The 22,054-nt window shown below is 37.9% G+C and overlaps 1 protein-coding gene across 1 annotated transcript in view; it reads left to right on the top strand.

Annotated features, from left to right (window-relative positions):
- The window catches only part of LOC126335007 (centrosomal protein of 162 kDa-like), a 214,895-nt gene extending 201,175 nt beyond the window's left edge, over window positions 1-13,720 (top strand). Inside the window, exon 15 of the mRNA XM_049997837.1 lies at window positions 6,340-13,720. Coding sequence (XP_049853794.1) covers window positions 6,340-6,636 — 297 coding nt within the window. The 3' untranslated portion in view covers window positions 6,637-13,720. The remainder of the gene's footprint in view (window positions 1-6,339) is intronic.
- Window positions 13,721-22,054: the final 8,334 nt, after the last annotated feature.

The following is a 22,054-nucleotide window of genomic DNA, read 5'->3' as shown; positions in this document are numbered from 1 at the left end:
AAAGCTTCTTTTCTCTTCTTGTCTAAACTATTTATCGTCCACGTTTCACTTCCATACATGGCTACACTCCATGCAAATACTTTAAGAAATGACTTCTATACTCGATGTTAACAAATTTTCCTTCTTCAGAAACGCTTTCCTTGCCATTGGCAGTCTACATTTTATATCCTCTCTACTTCGACTATCATCAGTTATTTTGCTCCCCAAATAGCAAAACTCCTTTACTACTTTAAGTGTCTCATTTCCTAATCTAATTCCTCAGCATCACACAACTTAATTCGACTACATTCCATTATCCTCGTTTTGCTTTTGTTGATGTTCATCTTATATACTCCTTTCAAGACACTGTCCATTCCGTTCAACTGCTCTTCCAAGTCCTTGTTGTCTCTGACAGAATTACAACGTCATCAGCGAACCTCAAAGTTTTTATTTCTTCTGCATGGAGTTTAATACCTACTTTGAACTTTTCTTTTGTTTCCTTTATTGCTTGCTCAATATACAGATTGAATAACATTGGGGAGAGGCTACAACCCTGTCTCACTCCATTTCCAATCACCGCTTCCATTTCATGCCCCTCGACTCTTATAACTGCCATCTGGTTTCTGTACAAATTGTAAATAGCCTTTCGCTCCCTGTGTTTTACCCATGCCACCTTCAGAATTTGAAAGAGAGTATTCCAATCAGCATTGTCAAAAGCTTTCTCTAAGTTGAGAAATGCTAGAAACATAGGTTTGCCTTTCCTTACTCTTTCTTCTAAGATAAGTCGTAGGGTCAGTATTGCCTCACATGTTCCAACATTTCTACGGAATCCGAACTGACCTTCCCAGAGGTCGGCTTCCACCAGTATTTTCATTTGTCTGTAAAGAATTCGCGTTAGTATTTTGCAGCTATGACTTACTAAACTGATAGTTCAGTAATTTTCACATCTGTGAACACCTGCTTTCCTTGGGATTGGAATTATTATATTCTTCTTGAAGTCTGAGGGTATTTCTCCTGTGTCATACATCTTGCTCACCAGATAGTAGAGTTTTGTCAGGACTGGCTCTCCCAAGGCTGTCAGTAGCTCTAATGGAATGTTGTCTACTCCAGGGATCTTGTTTTGAGTTAGGTCTTTCAGCGCTCTGTCAAACTCTTCGCACAGTACCATATCTCCCATTTCATCTTCATCTACATCCTCTTCGATTTCCATAATATTCTCCTCAAGTACATCGCCCTTGTATAGACCCTGTATATACTCCTTCAACCTTTTTGCTTTCCCTTCTTTGCTTAGAACTGGGTTTCCATCTGAGCTCTTGATATTCATACAAGTGGTTCTCTTTCCTTCAAAAGTCTTTTTAATATTCCTGTAGGCAGTATCTATATTACCCCTAGTGAGATAAGCATCTACATCCTTACATTTGTCCTCTAGCCATCCCAGCTGACCATTTTGCACTTCCTATTGATATCATTTTTCAGACGTTTGTATTCCTTTTTGCCTGCTTCATTTACTGCATTTTTATATTTTCTCCTTTCATCAATTAAATTCAATATTTCTTCTGTTACCCAAGGGTTTCTACTAGCCCTCGTCTTTTTACCTATTTGATCCTTTCCTGCCTTCACTGTTTCATCCCTCAAAGCTACCCATTCTTCTTCTACTGTATTTCTTTCCCCCATTCCTGTGAATTGTTCCCTTATGGTCTCCCTGAAACTGCATAGCAAGCATGTAAATTGATGTTTGTACATGGTAAAGAAATAATTGTCTATCCGTTTCTCCTGGATTTGGCAACATTGAGAATATACTTTCGTCCTTTCAATGTAAGACATTTTGCAAATAAACTTAGCAAAGGTGCACAGGAACACTTGCACGAAATTAAAAAAATAACTAGTGTAGAATGTTATATGTGACAACACAACCAGTTAGTTTATCCCAGCTGACACTGTTCAAATTGGGTATTATTGTGCCATTGTCGCCTACTGTCAACATTTGTGATGTATCAGTGTGTAGCACAGATGCAGGACGTAAGCAGTAAAAGTACGTCTGTGTTACAAGCACTGATCCAGAGGTCAAAATTTTTCTCCCTGCGTCCCTTGAAGGCAGTAGACTATTTTCCCCACCCTCAGTGTATACATGAGCGTAACAGCCGTGATTTCATGCTAAGACTGGACATGTGTTTCTGATTGTTGTTCAAATACAGTGGTGGAGAAACGACATAGCACTTGAGCAAAGTAAGCAAAACGTCATGAGCTGCAAGCCTGAGACCAGCCGAATGTCAACAGAAATATCAAAAAATGCATCTCTTATGGCGTGTAATGCGAGCACCCCTCCCCCCCCCCCCCCCCCGCCTCTCTCTCTCTCTCCTTCCCTCCCTCCCTCCCTACCCCCACCCCCTACGCCCACCCCATCCCTCCCCCCCTCCCCACCCCCTAAATCCTTCCTCAGACTGGGCTTGAAACCAGTCGCAGGCTAGATCCGGCCCAAATGCTGCTAGTCCTCCATCCATTCTTTGGAGCCTTTTAAAATGGTACCAGTCACAGAGAGGTGTAGTGGTTGAGGTATTTTCCTGACATTCAGAAGGTTGTTGGCTCAAATATTGTAAGGTGCTGTGATTGTTTTTGTATTTGAAAATGACTTTCATAATTATTTTTATTCACTTAATTGGTTTAAGTGTAATGTTTTCTTCTTTTAACCAACACATTAACTACTTCATTTATTCTTATTTTGTCTTCCAATCATTCTTTTTTCGTGTGGAATCTTTGTGCATGTCATTTTAATTGATTTCATTTATGTACCATCATAGTTAAATGTTTAAATTTGCTAACCTGTCAGCTAAAAATCAAAGAATGTTTTAACCTATTTATATTTTGTCAAAAATGTGTTTTTCATTACAAGATGTACTTTTTCGGGCGGCAATTGCCCTACAAACATGTAAAACATAAATTCTTGTTGAACTATGGTCAAAACAATGCAGATGAAAATTTAAACGAAAGAAGGGCATGCATACAACTAAAACAAATAAGATGAATTCCAAATGAAAAAAAGAATAATTGTAAGACAGAATAAAATAAAATTAAATATTTTATGTGACAAAGGATTAGAAATTAAAAAAGACTACATTTAAAGCAATTAATTGAATAAAAATATAGATCAAAATGATTTTTACGAAGATTTAAAAATAAAAAAATTGTAGTTATTGATGAGATTTGAACCCCTAATGTTCTGGACATTATGGACGTACCTTAACCACTACAACACAGCACACCTCTGTGAACAGATATCATTTATAGTACTCTGTGAATGGATTTCATTTATAGAGCTCTAGAGCAGGGGTTCTCAAATTTTTCCTCTGGCAGAACCTTTTGAGAACCCTGCTTCTTTGGTGGAACACAGTATTTATTTCAGAGGTTAATAAAATTTTAAAAAACAGGAAAAACTTTTTTTATTGAGTCATTACTTCAATTTTAAATCATAAATATTAACACAGAAATAGTAACAAAATTAAAAAATAGTTATTATCATCAAAATGTTAAAAAAAACCTGCCACATTATTAATAGATTTTGTGGAGCACTTACTACAGATACCATTGTTCTGGATGAAACAGTTTGGAAATTCTGCTCAAGGGCATCACATGAAATTCCAAGAAATGTTTTTCGTAAGTTGCTCACAACTGATGGCTTACTAAGGTCAGTGACTGCAGAACTTGATGCCTGCAGTCGTAATCTGCTCCAGAGTTATAGATGGTCTCACAACGTCGGTCACACCCCTGGGCGCCCTCTTCTTGTTAGAATATATTCCGGAGACATAATCTCACACATAAAAGTCATACTTCGTGTTGTTAACCGATTTCTTGGACCAGGCTAGGGTTACTCAATATCAAATCACATCAACCTCACCATCTCAAATTTTATTTAAATTTGGTGGAGGGCTGTTGATATGGGCATAGAAAAATATGAAGTTTTACTGAGATATATCAATTCGTTTCTGAATTACAGAGCTGTAACGTTGTCATAAATGGACCCAAAAACAGGAAATGACAGTTTTTTTACAATTTCTGTAGAAGCTTTTCTGATTGAGGTACAGACCTGGGGTGCATACCATTTTACAGCATTTTTCATGCCCTTGTATCTATGTTTTATAGATCTAGAAAAGGCATATGACTGGGTTCCTAGGAGGAAGTTATTGTATGTTCTATGTGATTATGGAATAGGAGGCAAACTTTTGCAAGCAATTCAAGGTCTTTACATAGATAGTCAGGCAGCAGTTAGAGTTGACGGTAAATTGAGTCCATGGTTCAGAGTAGTTTCAGGGGTAAGACAAGGCTGCAACCTGTCTCCACTGTTGTTCATATTATTTATGGATCATAAGTTGAAAACAGAGATTAAGATAGGTGAACACAAAATAAGCAGTCTCGCATATGCGGATGACTTAGTTGTGATGGCAGATTCTATTGAAAGTTTGCAAAGTAATATTTCAGAACTAGATCAGAAATGTAAGGACTATGGTATGAAGATTAGCATCTCCACAACAAAAGTAATGTCAGTGGGAAAGAGAGATAAACGGATTGAGTGCCAAGTAGGAGGAACAAAGTTAGAACAGGTGGACGGTTTCAAGTACTTAGGATGCATATTCTCACAGGATGGCAACATAGTGAAAGAACTGGAAGCGAGGTGTAGCAAAGCTAATGCAGTGAGTGCTCAGCTACGATCTACTCTCTTCTGCAAAAAGGAAGTCAGTACCAAGACTAAGTTATCTGTGCACCGTTCAATCTTTCAACCAACTTTGTTGTATGGGAGCGAAAGCTGGGTGGCTTCAGGTTACCTTATCAATAAGGTTGAGGTTACGGATATGAAAGTAGCTAGGATGATTGCAGGTACTAGTAGATGGGAACAATGGCAGGAGGGTGTGCACAATGAGGAAATCAAAGAAAAACTGGGAATCAACTCTATAGATGTAGCAGTCAGGGCAAACAGGCTTAGATGGTGGGGTTCAGCAGTAGAGGGTAGGAGGAGTCGGGGTAGACCAAGGAGAAGGTACCTGGATTCGGTTAAGAATTATTTTGAAGTAATAGGCTTAACATCAGAAGAGGCACCAATGTTAGCACTGAATAGGGGATCATGGAGGAATTTTATAAGGAGGACTATGCTCCAGACTGAATGCTGAAAGGCATAATCAGTCTTAAATGATGATGATGATGATGATGATGATGATTTCATGCCCTTTCATGTAGTATACTGTAATATATAGGTTAATGTAAGAAATTCTTTCCAAAATGAAATTTAAAAATTATTAATGTTTTGAAAAAGTACATATTTTTAAAAAAATCCATGAGTAGCTAGTATTGTAAATCATGGGCCAAAATATAATTTGAGATAATATCTTTATTAGTAAAAGAAATGAAGACTTAAGCTCTCTTTCTAGTAATTCAACTGTGTAATTGTTACAGAAGTACTCACTGTCATCGAGTGAGTACAGCCCTCCCTGAGTGGATATGTTCTGGTTACTTTCTTGTGCACTGGTACTAAAGATTATGTATTGTTTGCACCAAATATTTAGCACTTCAGTAAAACAAGTTTTTATTGGAAGCTACAAAGTGACTTAAAAATCAATCGTGAAAATGTAAAATTCAATGGGCAATTCTTTACAGGTGAGTTTCTACTTTAAAATTAACTGTGTTTAAGGGTTTTTCCCTCCTCAATATGGAAATTGACACATTGCCCCTCAAGAGGGAAACACACATTGAGAATACAGTGTTAAATCCGTTATAGAAAACAAACCACTTTGATGAGACAGCAGAAAGATCAGAATTGTTACAGCATGGATGCCTGAATTGTACCCACGAATAGTCAGCGGTTCAAAAATTTATGATAAACGAGGGAAGGAAATTACTATGTTAATAATGCATAGTCCCTAAGTGACAAAAATATTGAACATGAACAGTGAGAGAGAGAGAATCAGAAAATCAGTGCTGTAGTCAGAAAATAGAAAAAGAAAATGTTTGTAAAAATTAGATATTTTTTTCTTGTTTGTGTGCCTCTCTGTCCATTAGCAGTATCTCACCATGAAAATGTTTGATGGCCTGTGCTTGTAAAAGTTACTTGTTTTTCAAACTGAATTTTCTATTGTCAAACTTCCATGACTTGTTATGAATGTTTTATTCATATTTGCTCATTCGTTTGTATGGGATAGTATTATTAATTCATTTCACATTAGAATATTTTCAAAATAATTCTGTTTTTCAAACACTATGTTACAAACATTTACGGATATATTTTACTGCACTAGCACAAAAGTAAAAACTCGGTTACAGTGTGCAGGTAGAATGTGTTCCAAGAATCTTGTACAATGACTTTCTCTTGTGTAGGACCATATGAAGCTTGCATCCCTCCAGTCACAACTGCTAACACTGGAGCAGCGGCACGAGGCACGCGAGCAGCGCTTGCAGACAGTGGTGGCTAGTTTGCTGGAGAGGAACGCAGACCAGAGGCGCAGATTGGCGGGGCTGCACGGTGATGAGGATGCGGATGCCTTGCGGCGCCGTTTGCTGGAGAAGAACCGCCAGCTCGCCGAATACCGCGCTGAGATGGACCACATCCTAGCTGCTCTGCGCCAGTTCTACCAGCAGCATGGTGATGCACCCAATTTTGTTAGCAAATCGTAGTTTCTTCCTACGTTGCTACTCTTTGTGGGTGTGCAGGTGACATACTGACTGAAGCTTTTATTGTGCTTTAAGATGACCGCATCCAGTTGCACACTACTCATAGTCCACATTCAGCTACTTCGTGTGCTGCTTTACACACTATTTGTACCTTGGTGTTGATTGTAGAGCAGTGAGGGCCTCGTCTTTAGTTGTAGTGTTTGTAAAATATTGTGTCACAACTCAGGGCCAGAAATTTGCTTTGGCAAAGACAAGAATATGCAAGTGTAGAAACTCGTTGCTACTCTGGGGTTATTGCTGCTGTGAGTGAAAATGGAACTAAGAGACAGAGATTTATTTATTATTTTTTGTAGTGTTGTAACATGTAGGAAACCCAACATTGTTAAATAACGCTGCATATCCATGCTATTATTGTTTTAGAATGCTAGAATATTTTCAGAACATCAGAACAGAGTGCTAGAGATGAAGAGGACACACGTCTGTTGTGTAAAGCAGTGTGTAAAAATGTGGGTGGCTTGACATAGTTACAGTAAACTGCAGAACTCAAAGAAGTTGAAAAAGGTGCCTTTTTTTTGTAACTTGATATTCATCAGAAAGTAGTTCTTTTCTAAAAAGTGTGCACAATGACTGATGTGGTGGAAGCTGGTCACATATTTATCTGCATTACACTCTCCTTCCCTACTTCTTTAAGTGAATTAAAGAATTTAGAATTTCATTAGGAAACAAAGGTAAATGGGGAGTGCTTTCGAAATATAGGCTACCTCTTGCATTGTAGTGACGTAAAGACAAGAAAATTGCATGGGATACGCCAGTGCTCTTCTCAGAAGAGACTGGTTGTGTCCTAAATGTCATTGTCTGAAAGAGTTATTTTGTTAGTGGCAGAAATATTTATGCAATGACCAAAGTTCTGCAGATAGTTTGCAGTGGAGCCTTGTTCCGTGAAAAACTCTGAAAATCATTGAAAATTTTTGGACAAAATATTCAGTCTTAATTGTGATGAAGAAAATGTAAAGGCATTCAGCATTTTGATATGTTCAAGTCTTGTTAAGTTTCATTGCCAGATTCTGCAGTTCATGTGTTAATTTGTGGACTGGACTAAGAAGTGATGACATTTTTCCAGTATATCTTAAGAGCAATTTGTGTTTGATGTGCACCTTTGAAACACTCACTGCATTATTTGTGCTTCATCTCTAGCTTTTGACTTTAGATCCATGTCTGACAGCCTAATGATGTTAGGCCATTAGATTGCTTCCATGATGTGCAGACGGCAATTTTTATTTGGAATTCTATGTCCATTACCATATATTTGTGGTATATAAATGTGCACTGCTGCAACTAGTTTCATGTATTTGGAAAACATAAAGTGATGGTTTCTATAAAGAGCATCATTTTCCTTCCTGTATACGAGAATGCGTAATTAATGTTTGCAAATTGTCAGCTGTGTTGAACTGTATGGGCTTCATTGTACATTAATGAGTATTGAAATTGTTTCTGAGAAAAGAAACAATTTTTCCAACAGGTAAAAGCAGTCACTTGTGTAACTAAGGTTTTTCAGTTACTGAAGGTGACATTAGTATGCACCTTGGGACTCATGTGTCTGGCTTCACAGTTTTCTGATGATTGTTCATCATTCCCGTCCTTCAGTCTCCGTCAGTTTGACTAGTTGTAGAGTAATATATGTAACCTACTGCTGTGCTGCAGCCCTGCAGGTTCAGTGTTAAGAATCTGCAGTACTTGTATTTATTAGATTAGGGTGTCCATATACAGCTGTTACTGCCATAAAATAAATAGATCAGAAAGTAGATATTTCATGTGTCATATGTTTGAGTTCTATTGTATTGTGTTAAAACATGCAGTTTATGTCTTTGACTAAATTACAAGAAGTTCTTTAGTCCTTGTTCATGTGCATATAAATGAATAGTATTGAAGGTTTGTATTACATTTATTTTGTCATATTGACAACAAGTAAAATTTTGCTCTTAAACTTATTCAACTTCGACCTTATGTGACCTAGTTACTTTGACAAATACCTTATTGATTCAATAGTCTTCTGTGTATGTGGGCCCATAGCCATTGTAAATTGTTTCAGGGAAGTCATTGTCCAGCATACGTTGTTTTTATTTTTGGGGAAAAAAAATATTATTTCATGTTGTTTCCCCCCCCCCCTGTTAACCAGTGTTACCCCCTTGGGCATTTTCAGGCTATTTGCACATATGTGAAGCCCATCTGTAACATGATGAAATGCAACCCTCGTGCAGATCTTTGTCACAAGCATCAGCCACACCAAATCCACTGGTTCACATTTGAAATAAAACTGCACGTGAAATGGTCAACATCTGAAAATTAAATGGCATGTGTGTCAGCGAATTTAATTGTATGCTTTTGTACAGTTAAATTTGCTGATATGAATGACATTTCATTTTTAGATTTTGATTATGTCATGTGCATTTTTTTTAATAGGAACCAACAGATTTATTGTGGTTAATGCTGGTATGGCAACAAAGACCTACATAAGGGTTCCATTTCATCATGTAGCAGACGGAATTCACATCTGTGTAAGCAGCTTGAAAATGCCCAAAGGAGCAAAATGATCCAATAGCGAAAAATCATGAAATAAAATGTTAATTTCAAAAATAAAAACAGCCTACGCTGGACATTCTCTTCCATTAAGTAACTTATTGGTTGTTTTGCATTGTTCCTACAAACCTACACGGTATGTCTTTCTTCTTAGATACTGTACACAAGATTTCAGAGCTAATGTTACTTGTAATTCATGTGCTTGTTTATTTGTATTGTCATTATGATGCATTAACAATCAAATCTGAATGCAGCCTCTGTTTGTGTAATTCTATAAATTCATAAAAAGTGGTAACTTGTGCAACTACAAAGAATCTCATGTAAAAAGTCTTATTCAAGTGAATTCAACTAATTCTTTTTTTAAAAAAGAAATTAATGTAACTTATGTATTATGGAAAATGTACTTTAAGTATTTTCATGTAAATCCATAATGTGTAACCCACACCATATTTCTCTAATGTCCTATTGCTTATTCTGCTTGTTTGTGAATCCACTTCTTTCTTATAACCATCTACTAATAATAGGTATGAAATTATAGATGAGGTGGCTAAGATGTGTTTGACAAGTGCAAGATTCTGAGAAGTGTAATCACTGTTTAAGATTGTTGGCTTGGCTAATTTTTGGTTGGGTACCACTCCCCTGATATATGGATATTGTTGTTCACATTAAATCCCCTCAGAACCTTCACCCCTTCTGCTAAAATCTAATAGGGTAGTACAAGGTGCTATTCTTTTCCCACCTTTGTTGACAATACTGAAAGAAAGAAAAAAAACTTACTTTCCAATCTTTCCCAGTTAATCCTTCATCAGAAGGGTATCTTTGAGTTTGTGCAATGTACAAGAAGGGGAAGTACAGGGTAAATATGAATTGTGGTGGCATTTGGGGAAGTACCTTCCAAAGAGAATAACGTCCATTTGTTATAATATGCACACACTTAAATACTGGAGTTGATAAATCTTGGAAAAAAAATATTTTCATATATTGTGATTTTGTTACAAAAAATTTTACAGTCATTTATGAGAGTATAAATTTCGGCAAGTGTTGGGTCACTGAGTAATGTAACTCCATCTCAAAAAGTCAGGTGCATCATATAGCAAAATACCATTATATAGGATTGCTGTTTCAGAAGACACTTAAAATTTCTTAATATTTTTTGATAAATTTAGGTATGTGAGAAAGCAATAGTGTTGAAATGGAAAAAAAGCAAGCCTTCCAAATTTCCTGTTTCTAGCACACACATTTATTAGATTTGGTGGAACCTCATCCACAGCTTTTTTTGTAATTAATATTGATTTTGCTTTCAGAAATTGGTAATAATCAAGAGCTTTTCACTGAAGAATCAGCAGATAGAAGGCCTGCAACTGTGGAAATACTTATGTGTTACATGATTATGTGTATTTGTTGTGCCAGTACTGCCATGTTATATGGGAAGTACTGAATGAGCAGTAAAGTAGTGATTTATACAAATTCTCTTGTTTACAATGTCACTTTTTATGACATGTTCGTGTGTGTTTGTCACTTGTATGCTTAAAAGTATATAATTATTTCATAAATATAGTCAGTGATAGCATCAGTTCATTGTTGTACATGCTTACTGGTACTATTGTATAATACAACGATGTGGAAAACTTTAGGGAAAAACCTCAACACGGATACTATGTTCTCCTTCATTTACGCCAATTTTATATTGTAAGGTAAATGATTTGATACATGTCCTTAGTTCTTTTTGTTTTGTTCAGACAGAAATGTGACTCATGACAAAAAGTATAAAGGTCATACTGAAGCTGTAATGGGGAGCTGATAATTTTTTTTGTCTTTTTTTTCATTTTTCTGTGTGTTCTCACATTACCTTAATGAACTATTTTGTAATATTTTGCTTAATTACTTGTCTTAAATAAAAATATTGAAATGTAAGTTTTGGAAATAACATTGAACCTTCTGTCGTACAAAAAACTCTATATATAGGTTTGTTTTTTCACCACACATACAACTATAAAAAAGATAAGTGTTGTCCAAATAATAGAAACATTCTGTAAGAAGTACCATGGAATGGGATTTATTTAAGTTTGTCTTTGTCTCTGATACCAACTCCCTTTGTGAACTGTTTATTGTTGATGCTGCTGTCTAAAATATAAGCCCCATAAGAGTCAGTGGCAGTAGTAGAAAAAAAAAAACTATTCAATTCTATAATAATTTTGAAAAGTGTACAGAAATGAACACGCAAACAGTATCATCTCTATTCACAGTACAAAGTCAGTATCTGATTTTATAGATACTAAAGCTGCACCATCCTGAAGAACTTGTATGCAAATGTAGCTATCACTCACAAGATTTCGTCGTAAATTTCAGAAGGTCTCGACCCATCTTGCCAGTCAAAGTTTGATTCCTGATTTTTTGAAGCACTGTCTCTGAGTTACTGGAATATTTGTGTGTTAGTTATTCACATAGGACAGAGCAAAAGACTGCAGCCAATACACAGTGCCAAACAATGAATAAGGCAAAGGGGAACAAAGCAAACATAACACATAAGAGGAACACACAATTAAATGAGACAGAAGTTCTCAACTATCAAAATTTAAAAATAATATTGAAATTACTTTTTTGACAGTTAAATTATTTCTGTCGTTTTAAGCAACAGCCAAATGGTCTGATCCTCAGTTGCCACCCAGTGATTAAATTGTTGTTTGACAGTCAACATTCTATGAAACACACAACTGCAACTGATTTTTTGTTTGTGAATGGTACATGTGGTATGATTAATGATGCCATTTCAGCATCAGTAGTTTGGAGGTAGAAATTTATCTAAGCTTTAGTCCCTCCTGCCCTCAGAGCCTTAAAGTATGGCAAGTATGTACTGAAGAAGCATGCACAGATGTCAGACCAGGTACAATATGGTTTAGATACTGTGTTCTGATAGTCATGTATCATGTTGACACAATGACTGAGGAACCTGGATGATATGTCATCGAAGTTCATAGGAGGCTTCAGGCTATAACAGAAGTAATGCTATTGATAACCTGCATAGGTAAAATCTTTTATTGGTCCTGATGGTTTGTTTACAGTCTTATAATATTTTTCTTATTTGCAATGTATCAGTGATTTTTTCCTTCTCAGAAATTCATTTGCATATTATGACATACGAGTAAAACCAATTAAAGCAGACAAAAGAATCTTTATTGTTTTCCTTCTTGATGAGAAACAAAAATGTAGTTGTAAACATTGTTTCACTGAGCACTCATTCAATATAAATGTAATACAAGAATGCAATATTTTAATTTGCACAATTTTTCACATTATTTCAAAGTGAAATGAAACTATCATATGGCATTATTGGCCAGGAGACCCCATCTGTTTTTTTTTTTTTTTTTTTTTTTTTTTTTTCTGCTGTTTGCCGCAAGCTTCACTATTTGACACCACTCTGGTGACATGCACATTGGTGAGATGGAATGTTTAGGATGCAAACACCCAGTCCCCGAACAAAGAAAATCTCTGACCTGTGTGGGAATTGATCCCAGGACTCTGCAATCTAGAGGCAGCTACGCTAACCGCACGCTGCCGACTGTTTCGTGGTAAACGCTGCTTAATCCTTTTTGTGTCACTAGCAGATTACTCCAATACTTAGGTTTGAAGTTGGTGGGCTGGGTTGTGTATTATTTGTGGTACTGTAGGTACTGTGGTTAATATCTCTCATACAGTACTCGTGCATTAACTGAAAACTTTATTAAACTGATGAATGTTATACAGCGTTGCAATGCTTTCACCTTCATTAGAAAGTAAAGTGATGGCCAGATGAAAGCTGTAAGTGTAATTGGTGAAGTGCCTCCTAATACCAGTGACAACAGATATGTTGCCTGTTAAACAGACAGGAGAATTTGTGCATATTGAGCGGAGGGGCATCACAGTTACATAGCAAGCTCATACTTGGAATCTTTTTTAATTTATTGTCTTTCTTTCATAATTTAGGTTTTCAGTGATTTTATTATGAATGAAAGTAATAATCTTAAATAGACATTGTATGATCAGAAGTCAAATGAAGCTCATTTCACAAATAATTATGTCTTGTGCTATGTTCTAGTTATCTGATCCCTAATCTTATCATATTGCAAGGACTTCTAGATAAAATCTGTATTTTCTACATGATTATGTCTACACAGGTAAATATTATCTTAGTATACTTTTGTAAGAGCTTCCGACCAATTTTATTTGTTTCAAAGAAAAAGTAAGTTGGGGAACAGTCAATTGCAGTCTCTGGTAGTGCTTGAATGTTCCATTTTGTTTTCTATTTTATTGTTCTACGAAAATTAAGAAACATGCCATTCCTTTTAAGAATTCTGCTCCTCACAGTGATGATGGATTGTAATATGTTTTTAATAAGCCTGGAAAATTATATTTATTCAGTTTATATTACTAGTAGCTATTTTCTTGATTGTCAGTGAACAGTAAAAGACAATAACTTCAGTGGAGTAGTATGGATTGTTTTTTGAATCCTCAATAAAGTTGTTGAAGGTTATGTCGTCTTTCTCTTTTGTTTCCCTAGATTTTTTTATGTATACATGTAATTAAGAAAGTAGACAGCACATAATTTCATTGGGCAACAAAAATGCAACATCTACATCTCAGTAGCAGTACTGTGGATGAGTCAACATGTATGCAATCATTGTCACTTTCAGTCTTTTTATAGAGGCTAATTTTGTATAAGGTACTTCATATGGTGTTATAGGAATCTCACAGGTGTTTGGCAGGACCAAGATTGGTATTTAGATCACAATTGAACTATGTTTTTTTAGCTAGAGAACGAAATGGCATTTGGTCAGCATTGCTTGGCCCTCTGGGCTGTGATGGCAGTTACTTTTTTTTTGTTGTGTCAGCAGCTTCTTTCTGTAGCTCCTACTGACTATAGTGTGCAGAACTGCCAACACATTCATGACTTGCTTCATTAAGTTTGTAGCTTTCTTGTCTGTCTATACGGGCAATGACCAAATGAGGCAGATACTTGGAAACTGGACATGTAATCATGTCAAACAGAATCAAACTACTATCCAGCAATCTTCCTTGATGGGGTGGTATTGTTAACAATCTCAGGGTGTATACGATCCAGGAGATATGGGAAAAACCCAGAAATTTTTTCATCCGGGAGAAAACCGGGAATTTTTTAGAATTCCGGGAATTTTTCGTTGTTTTAGTTTTCAGTTAAATTTTTGTAATTTTGACTTGTAAGAACTGATACTCTAACAAAGAATATTACTGTATCTCGCTACTATACTGCAGCATTAAAAAATGATCGAGAGAAAAAAATGAAAATAAAACTTAAATTGCGAAGGCAATGCGCCATATAAAATAACACAGTGCTCATACTAGCATCTGCCAACAGCAAAATGTGTCAAAGGCTTTCGGAAGACTATGCAATGCTTCATAACAACAAATTGGCTCCAATGAGCATGACGTCACAACTGTTTACATTAGACTCAATCAGTTACGAGCGGCCTCGTGCACACACGCAGTTGAGTCGCGTATGAGTAGTACCTTCTCCCGCTTCTGGCTACAGAACTGTGGCTGTTGGCTGTGTAAGCAGCAACCAGCCACATGGGGTACAGGGAAAATGAATGAATTATAAGTTGATTTTTGAATGCGTGCATAGTGTTCATGATATCTCTGCCAGAGGAATCCTCATCGCAGCTAGAAATAAACTTTCCTTCAGACAAAACGGGACGGGGCTATAAGAGCTGAGCGGAATAAAGCCGAACCGGTGATTGCCAACTGCTGCTTGTTTATGTGGTTGATTTGGTTTGCAAATGTTCAGCGTTGTTATAATTAGTAGCAAAATCCATAGATTCAGACTACCAGAGTGGAAATAAAAAGACTAACAGGTAAGAAAGATTATGTATTATCTTCTCGGTGTATCCAAGAAAGTGCAATTTTGACAGACAACTTTTGGCCAGATCGCTATACTAGACGGTGCCAGTTGAAGCCCCTGTGTGTTTAATTTCATTGTTCTGAAATAGTTTGATGGCATCCACTACAAAATATCCATGTTTGAGTTCCACAGAACGAAATGCAGTGACGTGCGGTATAAGAATATTGTTTGAAGAGGCGTGGCACTGCACTGCACACTTTAAGACCAATACCGTGTCGTAAATTTCATCGAAGATATGTGTTTTATATATCAGACTCTTCAGAAAGGTGTGTGCTACAAAATGAACTTATTTTTGAAAAGTCTTTTTATTTTTGACGGCTTTTACTAAGCTTTCCTGCTGAGGCAGTCAATTTATTCGAAATGAAGTGTTTAACTCCACACTATTGGCTAGTTTCATCTGTTCGCTGCATTTCAAGTGCACGTTTTCATCTTCTAGCACATATGGCATTATGCCATAATAAACAAACAAACATGAGATAATACAGTACTGGTACTCCAAGAAAATTTACGCCTCGAAAATCACACTGAAAAGCTTCATATCAGGTTGAGGCCTACTTCATTGGGAATCTGGACATACGAATGTGCACTGTAAGGTGAACTATGCATTTTAGTATGGTTCACAAAATTCCGACACTCTTCGAGTATCCTCTGATGTTTTGTTTCTCTTATGACATAATGGAAGATCTTTTGATGTTTTATATGTACGAGCATACGGGCTTCCTACTAGCTGCGCCAGCGCACTGATGCCTCTTATCTGGCGCTCTCTAGCCACTGCTGAAATGAATCTATTTATAACAGGTCGCAGGAAAATATTGCGAATTGTTGTTCGAAAAGCATTATTTTCAAAGTAAATTTCCTATGAACTATGTGCGAGAATGTACAATGAATTTCTTAAATCACAGAGCGTTTCCTCTCTTTTAAAAATCAACTCTTTGATGACGAACCATTTAGAAGAATTTCGAGCCCATAAGATCAAAGATGTATGTCTGTATTAAAAATTTTACTGGCGTATTTGTGTAATGTATCTTAAAGTGTAACATGCGCTAAACAGATCAACATTATATGTGAAAGCTTAGCTTCTATTGTTGCTTATTAATCTTAGAGACTGATACTATATGCGAAAGCTTTCCTTTTCTTGTAGCAACACTATGTATTTTAATGTAAACCATTAACTTTTCCTGTTGGTGGAATTCAAATTTATACTTTTGTAATGCGAAAGTGTACAAGTTGCTGCACATCAAAGATATTTCCAAAATGTGTTTTCCCCCCTGAGTTTTGTTTTCCAAAGTGCCGGAAAATTCTACGTTGCTATATAAAACCATATCCATTCAAAGGATAAGTTTTACATTTTGGAGGGAAAGTATAGGTCACTTAACACAGAAAAAGTGTATTTTCACCCGGGAGAAAATGTATATTTCACCGGGAGATCCAGGAAAAATCCGGGAATTTTTTTTCTTTTCACACATTTACACCTTGAATCTTTTTCTCAGTATGTAGCAATACTTTAAAATATGTGGTTATAGCTTCTATTGACTTTTCTGCCTTTTGTTTCCAGTGGCTGTAAAGTGCCTACATAACACAACAAACAGTTTGCAAATAATATCTTCTTTCAGCAGTTGTGCAGATATCCTGAGTGAATTACCTTCGTGTTCCATATTGAAGTACCTCTTTGTATTGCCAAGGAAACAGTATTCTTTCTTCAGTGGAAACAGAATAATTGCTCACTACTAGCTCTTAAGTCCCACTATATTAAATTAGTAAAAATCATGCGCAGACTTTTGTCATCTATCTCATTCTTCTATTTGTTAGTTATTTTTGTAAAACATGAGTAATAAATGTGATTTCTCACTATGATGTTGAAGATAGTTCCAGGGCCAGTAGCCTGGTTGACTAACTGCTCCTGCATTGTTAACATTCACATATTTGGGCTTGCTACAATAATACTGTAAACAGCTGAAAGTAAGGGCAAACTAAAGTTTCTTTATTTCCCTAGAGGGTCAATCCATACCAAGTGGTCCAAGAAAAAAATAATTGGTTGCTTGACCATCTCAGAAAAATTTTATATTTGCTGGATGAATTCCCCAATGTTTAGTAGACACAAAAGTATTTTTTTTTTTAAATTATTGTTTATCATTTTGAAATGGCAGCCCTATTTGTTCCAGGCCGCATGCATTTTTTCGTATTTGCAAGCATCTACATTTTTTACAATTTTTCAGTAGTGGATTGTCCTAAGCCTTTCAGATGAAATACATTTACTTCAACACACTCTGGGCAACAAATTAACATCATTATCAATTAGCTGAATGTATTCTTCACTATATTTTTAATAGTGTAAAGCTATCAGCAACAAATTAAAAAAAAAGAAACCTCAATTTTTGAACTGTAGTTTTCCATAGAAAGATTAATTTCTTAGTTTTAATGTTTTTCTGCTATTACACTGTATAGTATAGTTACTTTTTATAGAGTATCAGTGGTGAGCAGCTTACACTTAAAAAATACACTATTTTAAAAAATGGATTTTTTTAATTTTTCCATTTTGTGGTCTACAATATCTTTGTTGGGGGACCAGATAAAAATCTGAAAATTTGACAGTAATAGACCTTTATGATATCAAACTTCAGTATAAATTTCAACTTAGAGATTCAGTTGGAAGTTATGGAAAAAAATTACAAACACGAGTCATGTAGGCGACTTGCCTACAGCAAATAATTGCATAGCCACCCAGTATAATGAGTTAATGAAAAAATATTTATTCGCAAAAACTCATAATGAGAAGAAACTAAAAAGACAACAGAGAAGTAACAAAAACTAGGAGACTCTATAGTAGATAAAAAACACATGTCTCAAAAAAAAACTCTAGTGCACTTTTGCTATCACTTTGCACCAGACATGAAAAATATCACTGCCACACAGCCCCCCCCCTCCCCCCCCTTAATGTGTGGAGCCCCAGGGATATCTTGATACTTGAATTTTACTCGGCGTCCAGCTCTGGTGTGTGTCGGCTGTCTCGGGGGCGGTGATTCACCTGTCTCAGATGATGTACTGAGCAGTGTTTCGGTATGTTCTGGATCCATAATGTGTTGATACACAGGCGTGGTGTCAGAGGTCAGAGAGGGTAAAACCCGTGCCGGCTTGACACGTTCAATCGATACCTTTGTCGGAACACTATTGTACATTATGTCCACGGTATGCTTATTTCTACTCAGCACCTGAAATGGGCCCATATATGGTGGTTGTAAAGGTGATTTGACTGAGTCTGTTCTCAACATTACGTGACAGCAATTGTATAAGTCTTTGTGTACAAACACCTCACGGTTGCCATGGCGAGATGTTGGCGGGCAACGTATATTTGTGCAGTGACGTTTTAGCTGCTGCACCCAGTGTGTGAGGCCCTCTGACCCAGGTAGTCAGGTTGGTACTAAATAATCTGCAGGAATCCGTAGCAGCTTGCCGTAAACCATCTCGGCAACTGAGGCACCAACATTGGGTTTGTGAGCTGTCCGCAGGCCTAACACCACTAATGGTAATGCTTCTGTCCATCTCTCTTGATGACACATCAATGCTACTTTGAGTGTTCTGTGCCATCGTTCGACCATACCATTAATGGCAGGGTGATAGGTAGTCGTGTGGTGGCATTGGAAACCGCACCTTTTGGATAGCTTGAGGAACAACGTACACTCCTGGAAATGGAAAAAAGAACACATTGACACCGGTGTGTCAGACCCACCATACTTGCTCCGGACACTGCGAGAGGGCTGTACAAGCAATGATCACACGCACGGCACAGCGGACACACCAGAAACCGCGGTGTTGGCCGTCGAATGGCGCTAGCTGCGCAGCATTTGTGCACCGCTGCCATCAGTGTCAGCCAGTTTGCCGTGGCATGCGGAGCTCCATCGCAGTCTTTAACACTGGTAGCATGCCGCGACAGTGTGGACGTGAACCGTATGTGCAGTTGACGGACTTTGAGCGAGGGCGTATAGTGGGCATGCAGGAGGCCGGGTGGACGTACCGCCGAATTGCTCAACACGTGGGGCGTGAGGTCTCCACAGTACATCGATGTTGTCGCCAGTGGTCGGCGGAAGGTGCACGTGCCCGTCGACCTGGGACCGGACCGCAGCGACGCACGGATGCACGCCAAGACCGTAGGATCCTACGCAGTGCCGTAGGGGACCTCACCGCCACTTCCCAGCAAATTAGGGACACTGTTGCTCCTGGGGTATCGGCGAGGACCATTCGCAACCGTCTCCATGAAGCTGGGCTACGGTCCCGCACACCGTTAGGCCGTCTTCCGCTCACACCCCAACATCGTGCAGCCCGCCTCCAGTGGTGTCGCGACAGGCGTGAATGGAGTGACGAATGGAGATGTGTCGTCTTCAGCGATGAGAGTCGCTTCTGCCTTGGTGCCAATGATGGTCGTATGCGTGTTTGGCGCCGTGCAGGTAAGCGCCACAATCAGGACTGCATACGACCGAGGCACACAGGGCCAGCACCCGGCATCATGGTGTGGGGAGCGATCTCCTACACTGGCCGTACACCTCTGGTGATCGTCGATGGGACACTGAATAGTGCACAGTACATCCAAACCGTCATCGAACCCATCGTTCTACCATTCCTAGACCGGCAAGGGAACTTGATGTTCCAACAGGACAATTCACGTCCACTTGTATCCTGTGCCACCCAACGTGCTCTAGAAGATGTAAGTCAACTACCCTGGCCAGCAAGATCTCCGGATCTGTCCCCCATTGAGCATGTTTGGGACTGGATGAAGCGTTGTCTCACTCGGTCTGCACGTCGAGCACGAACGCTGGTCCAACTGAGGCGCCAGGTGGAAATGGCATGGCAAGCCGTTCCACAGGACTACATCCAGCATCTCTACGATCGTCTCCATGGGAGAATAGCACCCTGCATTGCTGCGAAAGGTGGATATACACTGTACTAGTGCCGACATTGTGCATTCTCTGTTGCCTGTGTCTATGTGCCTGTGGTTCTGTCAGTGTGATCATGTGATGTATCTGACCCCAGGAATGTGTCAATAAAGTTTCCCCTTCCTGGGACAATGAATTCACGGTGTTCTTATTTCAATTTCCAGGAGTGTAGATTCAAACTGACGTCCTTGGTCAGTTGTGACTTGAAGGGGGCATCCAAAACGGGCAACCCACGTACACAGAAGCGTCTTTGCAGTAATTTTGGCTGAAATATCGACTATTGGAGTTGCTTCTGCCCATCTTGTGCACCTATCTATGGCCGTAAACAAATATCTGTAACCCTCTGACTGTGGGAGAGGTCCAACCAGGTCCATGTGAACGTGTGCGAATCTAGCAGAAGTACCTTGAAAATCTCCAATATCAGCACGCACATGTCATCCTACTTTACTTTGTTGACAAGGAATGCAGGAACGTACTCAAATGCCCGCATCTCTTTTCATAGAAGGCCACATATAGCAGTCTGTCAAGAGCTTGATTGTAGCGTTGGCTCCAGGGTGTGACAGTGTGTGAACACTGTCGAATGCCGTCTTGCGCAATATTTCTGAAATGAAAGGTCTCGGTCTGCCTCGAGAAAAGTCGTACCACAGCTTCCGCTTGGAGCTAGGCACCAGAATTTGCTCGAACTTCAGACCTATGGACGGGTCGTTTAACAGCTGTCGTAGCTCTGCATCCTTGGTCTGTTCCACTGCAATTTTATCATAGTCTCTAATTTCTGTGTGGCAGTGATATTTTTCATGTCTGGTGCAAAGTGATATCAAAAGCTCACGAGAGTTTTTTTTGGTCATGTGTTTCTTCTCATTGTGAATTTTTGTGAATAAATATTTATTCGCAAAACTCGCAATGAGAAGAAATTAAAAAAACAACAGAGAAGAAACAAAAACTAGGAGACTGTGTAGTCTTACGGCAAAGATAAAAAACAACACATGACCAAAAAAAAACTCTCATGCACTTTTGATATCACTTTGCACCAGACATTAAAAATATCACTGCCACAGTCAAAAATACGTTCTTAACATCTGTGATATCTTGGCTTATGGAATAAAATATATCAGTTACAGTATAATTTAATCAATATCTATGATTACTTACTTTTTTAATTGGAAATAAGTCTACTAATTACATTATATTGTTCTCTTGTTATTTGTTTTTAGTACATCGCTCAATGCAGTTTGGGTGTTAGATTACAAGTTCGCCCATTCACAGCTGTAAATTCCATGGGAGACAGCTTCCTTAGTACATTTTTAAGTGGCATCCAAACTTGATCCTTCGCAATTTTTTTAAAAGATGTCCTTGGTTCTGGAGGGTGATAAAATACAACATGTACATCTTGGTTTTGACAGTCAATATTATCAACTTTGCCAATCCACCACTGTTTATCGTAAACACAAGCCACTATGTCTTTATTCTGAAGAACCTGTTGTACAAGTTTTCCACACTGATTAAGTTCACTATCAGGTGAAGTTGATCTGATGTTACACTTCAGTAAGTTGTGTGAATGGTGTACAAAATAATGAAAAGATCGAGTGCCTTCAGTCTTCTGACAAGCATTGTACCTTTCCTTCAAGACACTGTCATAGACTTCTTGTGTTTCCTCATATTGTGCAAAAACATAGGTAATTCCTTAGATATGTTTTTTACAGAATTCAAACATTTCTTGAGGTGTTATGGTATGATTGTCATCAGTCCGGCGCAGACTTGCTTTTGTAACAGCTCGCTTTGTTGTACCCCCGACACCATCACAAGCATTCTTCCCATGGCATGAAGTGAAAAAGTGCCATTCCACATCAGACCCAAAATCTTCTTTGTGAAAGGAGTTTGGTTTTTTTTTTTTTACTGCCCAATCCGAAACGTAAATCAATTTTTTTATGGAAGGGTGGTGGTGTTGAATATAGTTTGTTAATTTTAGTTGAAAAATATGCATTGCTGTAGTGTTGTGTCATTT

Source organism: Schistocerca gregaria, chromosome 2, assembly GCF_023897955.1.
Source record: "Schistocerca gregaria isolate iqSchGreg1 chromosome 2, iqSchGreg1.2, whole genome shotgun sequence".
Classification (NCBI taxonomy): domain Eukaryota; kingdom Metazoa; phylum Arthropoda; class Insecta; order Orthoptera; family Acrididae; genus Schistocerca; species Schistocerca gregaria.
Note: the sequence above shows the minus strand (reverse complement) of the source record. Positions and strands in the feature narration are given on the sequence as shown.